This window comes from Dermacentor albipictus, chromosome 1 (genome assembly GCF_038994185.2).
Source record: "Dermacentor albipictus isolate Rhodes 1998 colony chromosome 1, USDA_Dalb.pri_finalv2, whole genome shotgun sequence".
Taxonomy (NCBI): Eukaryota; Metazoa; Arthropoda; class Arachnida; order Ixodida; family Ixodidae; genus Dermacentor; species Dermacentor albipictus.
In genome coordinates, this window is record NC_091821.1 from 58,719,479 (window position 1) to 58,729,302 (window position 9,824).

At 42.3% G+C, this 9,824-nt stretch overlaps 2 protein-coding genes across 11 annotated transcripts in view; one reads left to right on the top strand and one right to left on the bottom strand.

Moving 5' to 3' along the window:
- Positions 1 to 3,110, bottom strand: part of LOC135899377 (uncharacterized) — a 36,151-nt gene extending 33,041 nt beyond the window's left edge. For 8 of the 10 annotated variants that reach the window (XR_010563609.1, XM_065428636.1, XM_065428643.1 and 5 more), the window contains exons 1-4: positions 2,849 to 3,110; positions 2,455 to 2,500; positions 2,249 to 2,269; positions 2,117 to 2,139 (exon numbers count right to left, since the gene is read on the bottom strand). Coding sequence is in view for 9 of the 10 variants with exons in the window: in XM_065428636.1 (XP_065284708.1) it covers positions 2,117 to 2,139; positions 2,249 to 2,269; positions 2,455 to 2,500; positions 2,849 to 2,922 (164 nt within the window). In the remaining variant the exon portion in view is untranslated. The remainder of the gene's footprint in view (positions 1 to 2,116; positions 2,140 to 2,248; positions 2,270 to 2,454; positions 2,501 to 2,848) is intronic. The other 2 variants (XM_065428645.1, XM_065428637.1) reach the window with 1 other exon arrangement.
- A 177-nt stretch (positions 3,111 to 3,287) lies between these two features.
- Positions 3,288 to 9,824, top strand: LOC135899378 (translation machinery-associated protein 16). The gene is made up of 6 exons (XM_065428646.1): positions 3,288 to 3,530; positions 3,609 to 3,733; positions 3,809 to 3,846; positions 3,903 to 3,990; positions 4,407 to 4,595; positions 9,640 to 9,824. Exons 1-6 carry the CDS (start codon positions 3,528 to 3,530, stop codon positions 9,728 to 9,730), a joined length of 534 nt encoding a protein of 177 aa, XP_065284718.1. The 5' UTR covers positions 3,288 to 3,527; the 3' UTR covers positions 9,731 to 9,824.

A 9,824-nucleotide genomic window follows, 5' to 3' on the forward strand; every position in this document is an offset into this window, starting at 1 on the left:
AATGCTAGTTTCAACACACTTTAGCAAATGTGCATGTGGAAGGGAATAGTACAGGTATATTTTGCGATAAGACAGATAAAGAATGTGGCTTTACAGTTTTTTCTCGCAAATGTTTCTTAGCGAAAGCTAATGAGGCTGTTTCTGGGTCGTTCAATGTAAAGAGTGACGTGTTCTTGAGCAAAGTAAAAGCAAGTTTTCAACTGCATATTACAGAAATAATTTTTTTTATTGAATAATTGTCAATTATGCCTTTGGAAATTTACAACACTACTAACCACCGTATTCCCTTGAGCCTATAGGCCTCCTCTTCTCTTTCCTTCTTGACATTCACGATATAAAGTGGGGGAGAGCAGTTATAGTTCAACCAAGTAAAGCAGAACTACAATGTCTGAGCAAGAAATATCACTTTCTGGCAAATTCAAACACTTCAGAGTCATGACTACAGGGGAAAAAAGAAAAACACATGATCAGCCAGATAAACTACTGCTTGCTTGCTAAACTACACTTGCTTATGAACACACACTTATGCTGTCACTTTAGATAGTCTTTTGTGCTGCTGCTTTGACCTGCCACTTGGTACCACACCACATCAAATGCAAAGGAAATGCTTAAGGTTATGCAAACATTTTTGAATTTGTGGGATAAAGGTGTGCACTGATTTTTTACTTGTGGGTGCTTAGATTTTTTTAAAAATACGATACTTCTTACAATATTAGCACTACACTGTACTACCTCACAATGGCATTAAGAAATTCCCCATTTTCTGCAGAATAACTAAAAAAAAGAAAAGGCGTGCATTTAATTAAAATAAGGAAGGCTGAGCACAGTGTTCTGTTTGATTTATACAGTTTAACGGCCCAAAGCAACAAAGGCTATAGGAGACACCATGACCGAGAGCTTCATATTGATTTTGGCTACCTGGGGTTCTTTTATGTACAGGTACATATTAATGTAATTGGTACATGGCAGCTGTGGTCGAACTGACCCCAGTGCTCTCTGACAGCCATGGGGGGGGGGGGGGGGGGGGCACTAAAAAAATTGGATCACACATGCACTCAGGCCGGCTCTCACAGCCAATTCACACCTTTTTATTAGTTCCTTTACCAGTAGATCAGAGCATTGTTGCCAGCTTCTGTGGCTGAACACTCGCTAGCATGATGTCGCTGATAGCACAACTACACTTGCCTGTGCCACGGGGGTGAGTCTAGTGCATGTGAAATACAGAAAATGTTATAAATTTTTTTTTCACATGAACATTAGTCTGCTCCTGTGAAGCAAGTGGCACATTACATGAGCATGTTCATAGGTCTCAGCTTACACAAGAAAAGGTTTCAGCAGTACATCAAGCAGAAAGACAGGCAACATAATGGATGCCTGAGCACATATCAAGGGGCTAGGATGCTTTTTACACATGTTTCAATACCTTTTGCACTACCCAATTGCACTACCTACTACTGCTACTTCTTAGAATGACAGAAAATTGAGCAAGTTGGTTGGAATTCATGGTACAGAAAGGCAGGTATACAAAACAAGGAAGTAAGGCACGGCGTTTGTGTGGTCCTCCTTTCTTTTGGTGTCCCCGTTTTGTATGCCTGTCTCTCCTTACCATGAGCTACATCATCTCTCTGTATGACGTATAACAAATGTGGGCCAAGTCAGACGATTACTGTCACAATATGGATTCATTATGAGACTCAAGATTTTTTGTCATAGCAACAGTACCAACAGGGAAAAAAAGATGTCGCAAATAGGTGGTTTAAGTAGTAAAGCGCACCCCAGCAAGATACAAGCCTTTAAAAGGATATTTGAATATTGACGCCTTAAATAAATGTATTGCAGAGACCATGGGAGAGGTAAGCCATGCCAAAGTATGGTCGTCATCTGCCCTGGTTCAGCTGCTTAAAATCTTCATGCCTCGTTGACAATTTTAGCTTTCTTTTTATCTGATCTGAACATTTGCAACTTGTATTACATATTGATTTAGAAAAGCAAGGGTTGGAAGAGAAAACTTTATTGACAATGCGCCTCTGCTGCGACATACTTCAGCACCCATGGTGGTTAAAGAATTATGACAAGTACAACACAATTACTGAAGGGAAAACTGGCGTTTGCTTACCTTTTAGGCTCGCTAGATGACTGCTGGAATAAGAATAGAAATGCGCACATAAGATACACTTAGCTCTCATACCTGTCCCGCAATTAACTATGAACCTTCTTAAAGAACAGGATTGTAGTTACAGCAACTTACCTCATCAATAAGTGTTTCGAACTGTAAAAGAGAAACGAAAGAATAAATAAATGTATATATACCACACTTCATTACATCACACTTTGCGACTGCAAAATTGGCTAAGGATGAACCTTATGAATTACTAACCCACATATACTTCAACATAAATAAGAAACTGGCTTTGCACTACGGCAAAAGTTATGGAATAGTAAGAAGTTACTTACTTCGATGAGGCTCGACGTATCGAAGTAACCGGCCGGTTTGACATGCCTGGCGAGATAAAAGCCGGTAGTCATCAAAATCACAATGGAGAAAGTCGAGTAACTTCTTTAAGACTGGCACGTTAAGACAAAAACAGCTACTGTCACGCCTACTGTAGATGATGTTATTATATGCCTTAGGAGAGAATTGCTTTGCGCGCTAGCACAGTGCAAAGGAAACTGATCGGTACAAGAGATCATATGAACGAAGTAGCCGTCAACCACTACTAGTTAAAGAAAAACAAGTGCACTGTTATTAATCATATATTATAACTGGGGCGAACAACTCTGCATTGAAGTGCAATAATTCCAAGCATTCTAAGAGCTGGTAGGCAATTCACACATCATTTTCTCTTACCTAACTCGCTTGTTTTGCTCTTTACAGCAATAGCTGAAACAAGAGCCCATTCCTTTGAAATAATAAATGATCATTTAACTTCCCTCCCTCCAACTACCACCATAACTCTTCGGTGTATGTAACGGTGAGCAGAAAACCGCACGTTGTAAGAGCCAAGGCATAATCTTCAGGTGCAGACACAAGCCGCGAATTCTTCACCCTGGCGCGGCGGCTCTCCCGCAAGCACCAATGGAGTATCTGAAGCTTCCTGTACGTGTATACACTTCCGTTCAAATAACAACTCCAGCCGTGACCGCTTAGGCGCTGCCATCGCCCACCCAACGACAACCTGACGCATCTCCCGGCCGTGTAGCGACGCTACTTACCAGACCGCATTGACCACATTTTGTGAAGTAATAACACCAATCTAACTGATCTAGCCACTAGTCGGCAAGTGGCCCGCCCACTAGCCGAACTTAGACTGAAACGCGCGGCCGCGGGCTCGATGCATTCTCCATGCATTCCCGCAGTTTAGCGGCTGGAGCACCCCACGTGCTGGCATGGGTCCTAACGCTACTCTAGGCCCTTAGCGTATTGTGTGATCTTTCCGCTAGTTCCCGCGTTTAGATTTCTTGCTTTTCGTCTTTTTTGTAGTCTGTTAGTAATTTGAAGTGTCATCTCACCGAAAGTTCTGAGCGCAATGGTGATGTACCGTTTGGTAGTGGCTCATATCAGCGTGCAAATGTTAGTGAGTTTCTCACTTCCATTTATTTCTTTACAGCCAAAGGCTAATCAAGCCGAGAAAAAGAGGCGCATACAAGCTCGAACGTCAAGGCCGGTGCATCCAAATAGTCGAAAGGCTCAGCAGATTGCTAGGAAGAGGATTCACCACGGCAAAATCGCAACGTAAGGCTACGTTTTCGCATGCGTCTCAAACTTGTAGCTAACGTTCACTGTCAAAAACCTTCTTTTGTTTTACAGTAGGAAGAAGCAGTTGGCACACAGGCTGAAGAACAAACGTAAGTGCCGTTCATTCTGGGCGTCAGCGACGCTAAACGTGATCGCTCTCTTTCAGTCGAGAAACTTGCCTGGTTTCGTGAGAACATGCCTACCGTCGAAGCGGACCGGCTGTCCCCAGTGGAGTTTGACGCGTTGATTGAAAAGTAAGACTCACATGAATCAATACCCGCCGTGGTTGCTCAGTGGCTATGGTGTTGGGCTGCTGAGCACGAGGTCTCGGGATCGAATGCCGGCCACGGCGGCCGCATTTCGATGGAGGCGAAATACGAAAACACCCGTGTACTTAGATTTAGGTGCACGTTAAAGAACCCCAGGTGGTCAAAATTTCCGGAGCCCTCCACTACGGCGTGCCTCATAATCAGAAAGTGGTTTTGGCATGTAAAACCCCATAATTTAATTTTTTTTAAACATGAATCAATTTCGGCTCTGAGGCCGCTCAACGTATGAGAGCATTTGGCATTTGAGCGCGGTGTCACCAACGTCACACCGAAGTGACAGTGATTTTACGTTCCATGTGGTTGCCACTTAATGGGCGCCTTATCATCTGTCACACTTACAGGTACTTCCGGCGTTTTGACGGGGAGCTTGAGCATGTAGATAGCATCGAACGCATCCGTGGCACCGTCACTCAGTTCAAAGGGCGATTAGATGCTATCAAGATCACCCTCGAGAATGAGATCCGAAATTACAATTCATGTGGCATCGAAGCACCAGACTTGCTCTCGCCGGATGTTTTCAAGCTCTTTATGTAAGTTCGTTGCATCTGTCTATCTGTTCACAACTTTGTGCGCTATTGAGTGTCCTGGCTCTGTGATATAACATCGTACATCTAACCTCTGTATTATGCGAAGGTGATGATTACATGGTTACGGCACGTCTGACATTGCAAAACTGTGAACACTACTTGTGGACTAATAAGCACCAAGCCTTATACAGTTTGTTGTTGCAGTACAGTGTACTTAACCTAATGGCGAACTTATAACACCAGGGTTCGTACACCTCCTTGAAACACTTGAAAACCATTGAATTTGGAAAAACGTATTCCAGGGTCCTTAAAACTCTTTGAAAATAAATGTGCTCCTTGAATTCCTTGAAAAGTGAGATTTGGTGCAACATTTAATAATTATAAGTAAATAACTCCACAGAAGAGCTATGCCATGCACACTCTCTCTGTGGAAACAATGCAATATATTTTCCTTTGAGACTGCAGCTAAACGATTGCAGTGTTGCATTTCCACAGCCATCAATGACAGGCTTATTTCAATCACCATTGCCATCAGGGAACTAGACAAAGCCAGAGAAGGTGACCAAGCCATGCCACCTATTTGCTGTTTTGCTAATTGGTTCACACTACAGCCACCATGGCACCATTTTCGACTCATAGGCTCTAGAAATTCCCTGCGGAAAGTAAGTTTCAGCATTTGTCTGTAGTCGGACACTACTAACTGTCTTGCTAGAATGCTATTGACATTATTGCAGTGGGAAAGCCAACTGAGAAAAGCGACCTGAAGGGCTTGAAGCAAGTGTATAACTCGGTATTCTTAGCTGCAAGGAATTGCAGCTAAGAAGGAGATTCAACATTTGTCAGTGCATATGTATGAATAAGGTTTGTTTTCCCCTTCTTGAATTTTGAATGTTCATTCAAACGAACCCTGTAACACATTCAACTACACTTTAGATATTGCTCCTTCCTTTCTCTAGCGAGGTACAGGTCATTGTGCCACTGGAGCCTTTTTATGTTTATAGTGAAGCTTAGTTGCTGTCTTACACAACCTTTGCATCGCTATCAGAGTGCTTCGAAATGACCAGTTGGATGCACCGTACGACTACACTTTATCTAGCCAACTCCGTGCAGTACAGCGAAATTAAGGGTCGTGTCAACCAACCAGAACACAGAAGTGCTCGGCCGTTGTCCTCCTCTAATTGCCCTCTGCAGAGCACTGACTGAATGGAAGCTTCACTGAAGGATCAATGGCACAGAATGGGTCACACCTCCCAGTGCCGCCTCTATATTTTTCAATGCCAGCCACATGCGGCCGATCCAACCCTTCACCATACTATCCTATCATCCTTTCCTACTCTCCCCTGTGGGCTAACGTTCACGCCTGCTTTACGGTCCAGGGGGACAGTACCATCCGGGTGGCACCTCACAACGGAAGCCGGAGGAAAACTGACAGACGTGTAATAACCTGACAGATGCAGGGATGCAGTGTCTACCGCTTCCGCCGGAATGGCAGCGGCGTGCGCTTAGGCGTACACATGACGCAAGCAGTCGTACCATCTGGGTAGCGTCGCATCGTGACAACTCACTGATCTAAGGCACACCAACAGCTCCCATTGGGGAGCAAGCGATTGCATTGGCATTGAAAAAATAGGAGGTGATGCCTGTCCTTTCTCAAAATGTGCAACTGGCTCTCATCACTGATTGGCTGACACATGCCCTAGCCTTGGAGTTGGCGAGATGGGAGTATAGTGCCATTGTATCTTCCCCAGTTCATGGTAACACTGATATGTTTATTGAGACAGGCATATCTGTTGCTAGTAGGAGGATACTGGAAAGGTCATTCATATACGTGCTTCACCTGCACATTTTCTATCTTCATTGCATTGAACTTTTCAAACACGACTGGAACATGAGGCATGTGAAAATGCATGCAGGATTGTAGTCAAGCATAGAGCCTGTGGCAGTGTTTTGTGCTTACGCTGTTTAACCTGCATATATATATATATTTTTTTGCATTTATTTGCCAGCACTGTGAGAAAATGCATTATTTATGCTTTACATTTTTAATACTGTTTGCGTATTTTTCACATGATTTGTTAATTTCCTTAGGAACCTGTGATTTTTGGAAAATTCCTTTCAAGGGCTTTGGAAGACTCCTTAGATGTAGGTGTAGTACTTGCAGCCCCCAAAACTAGATCTAAGGCCAGCACACTTTAGGATAGTATGCATAGGATAGTGCTCCATAGATGCCTTATAAGATTCCTTGAAGCATGTAGGAACATCCCTCAAGGAAAGCTTTTGCACCAAAATTTTATTACAGCATGCTGTATTGAAATAGCTACAAGTAGTTAAATATTGTCCTCTCGAAGCTCAACATTCTTCCTATACTTATATTCTGTGTGGGAGAACACATGCAGAGAGACATCACTTTGAGGATAGGGATCTGTTTAAATTGCAGGGTTTATATATGCTTTACTCTTGATGTTCACAAGGTCGTGCCCTACCAGAATAATGCATTGGTACACGACTGTCAATATTGATCTTGATCTCTTTAGTGGCACTTCAGTACTTGCTTAACCTGCCGTGATTTCTTAGTGGCTTTAATGTTGCGCTGCTAAGCACGAGGTCGCAGGATCAAATCCTGGCTGTGTTTCGGTGGGAGCAAAATGCAAAGACAGACATGTACCATGCATTGGATGCACATTTAAGAACTCCAGCTGGTCAAAATTTATCCGGAGGCCCTCATTAAGGCATGCCTCATAATGAGATCCTGGATTTGGCACATAAAACCCCAGAATTTAATTTAAAAAAATAGTTGCTTAATCCAGAGTCGCAAAGTCTGCATTGTTTGGAAACCTGCATTATGCCAGATTTGCAGTGACTAATATTTTATTGTGTGCATGCTAGTTTTGTTCGTTTGTTTGACTAGACATGGTTGTGTTTTTCTTTTGGTTTAGCAAAAGTGAAAGTTGTGTTATCCTTGCATTACACTAGATTGCCCAGTCAAAGGTGTAAATCCCTATTACCTTCACCATGGGCATGTAGAATGTATGTAAAGCTCTTGCATGAATATTGAAGCTTAAAGCTAAGACAGACAAAAAACTGCAGAGTTGTAGCAGCTGTGGAGAGACAGAATTAAAAAGAATATTTAGAATTTTCAGTAAAATATTCAGTACCAACTGTTCCTTTAAAGTTTTATGGTTTGGATAACATGAGTGGCCATTAAAAGTAGTTGCAGTGTGAGTAATGAAAGTGTGCTTGGTGGCATGCCTAGCATGCCATTCCAAATGAAAACGGTGAGAAATGAAATGATACAAGTGGGGCACATGACAAACAGAATACACTAAACACCACAACATACAAAATTGCTAGTATTTTGTAAAAAGTGCCTTCGTTGTATGGGAGGCACAGGTGGCACTTCTCCGTAGTCCAAGTACATGTCGTAGTTCAAGGCATAATGTGGAGGCATTTAAAGCTAGAATGTGCCTTTTCTTGTAATTTTTTCAGTTCAGCAGCATTATTTAAACTTCTATGGCTGTATGTGCGTGTGCACACATACATTGGACATCAGTGCATGATGTGCCTCTGTTGTGGTACTTGCAGTCTATCTGAACAGCAGAAGTACATTAAAAAATGTTTGTAGCGAAGCTGTTATTGCAACTAGAAGTGCTCGAAAGCATAAACAAACAGCATGTAAACACTGGCATGTATGTGCACACATGCACCTATCCAAATGACGAAATGTTGTGGCATGCTGAAAATTGGAGGCAATGATGAAAGTGGTAAATAGTGATGCGTGGGAAAATTTTAAGATTACAAGTGTAGGGTGAGTTATGTCCACTGTGGAAGTTACACCACATATTTTGATAATTGCTTGCCTGGGCCCATTTCCATTCTGTATAGAAGCTCTGCGAGATACATACTAGAGTATGTATACCTATGCCGTCGAGAACGTTGTGGCAAAATTTGTAGGATAAACGAGCGAGCCACAGGGTAATGTAAAGATTCTACTGATTTGATTTCAGAATGCTTTAGAACTTGTCAGGAGACCAATACGCTTGGTGTAAAAGAAATAAGTGGATTTGGTTGACAACTTGTAGGGATATGTGTGCTAGGGATATGTGTGCTTGGCTAAAGGTGCTGGTACAATCTCAAAAGTTGTGGACCAACTAGTGTAGTCGTGATGAAACGACACGGAAGTCACAGGAACACCCTCTTGTGTAGCGAATAATTTTGAAGTTGTTAGTTTAAGGGAATGTGTGGAGATTTCAAGAAACTTTGCACACACATAGTCATAGCTATGTGAAGCACGTGTTAAGTTTCCTTTGGAATTCAGTAATGTTAACTAAAGACCAACAGCAATAAAATTTTACTGACTTAATTGGTTTTAATTGAGTAATACATATATGATTGAAGCAATCTTGTAGAAGCTGCAGGGCTGGTAATAGTCAGGTTTTCTTATTAGCAGCCTTTAAACAGCACATTAGTAGATGACGCGAGCACCTGGTGATTTGTGAGAATGACTCGTGTCGTAGACCATGGGCACTGCCACATTTGGAGTTCATGCCCAGTCACTGCACTGGCTCTCTAATGTTCTGGCAAGTTGTAAGGGTGGCATTTTTGGTATCGAAATTGTCTATATTTGCAAACATTTCATCATACATCCACTTGTATTTCATACGTAAAAATTTGCCGGAATGCTGCTGAACTAGACATCTATGTGATCCAAAATTCCATTGCAGTTGATCTTTATAAGAGTGCTTAGTGCAAGAGGGTGTGCTCTCAAGGTTGCAGCAGCCGTAGAAGCACCAGCAGCGGGCTAAGAGAGCACAAGCTGGAATGCCTTTCCTGGAGATCACCTGGTTTTGCAGGGTGTGGAGAAAAGAAATGGGGGCGGGAGGGGGGGGGGGAGGATCTAGTTGTACTAAAAGTTTCACTATTATACTGGGTTGTCATTCTGCAAGCTTGCACAAGTCGTGTTTTTCATTTTTCACTGTTATTAAAGTGTAGACTTGGCAGTAGTTTCAGCTTGCAATGTGTTTTTTAAAATTTCCATGCTTTTTTTCAGGGAGTGGGATGGAAAGTGTGTGGAGTACCTGCCAAAAATAGACATGCGTACGATCTCCAAGGCAATGCTGGAACGACTGGCATCCAAATGAGAGCCAAAATATTTGTTTTGATTTATTGAGATTGTTACATCTGTGTATTTATAGAAACCTGTAAAAATTATGTATAAAAGTTTTAAAAACTTGC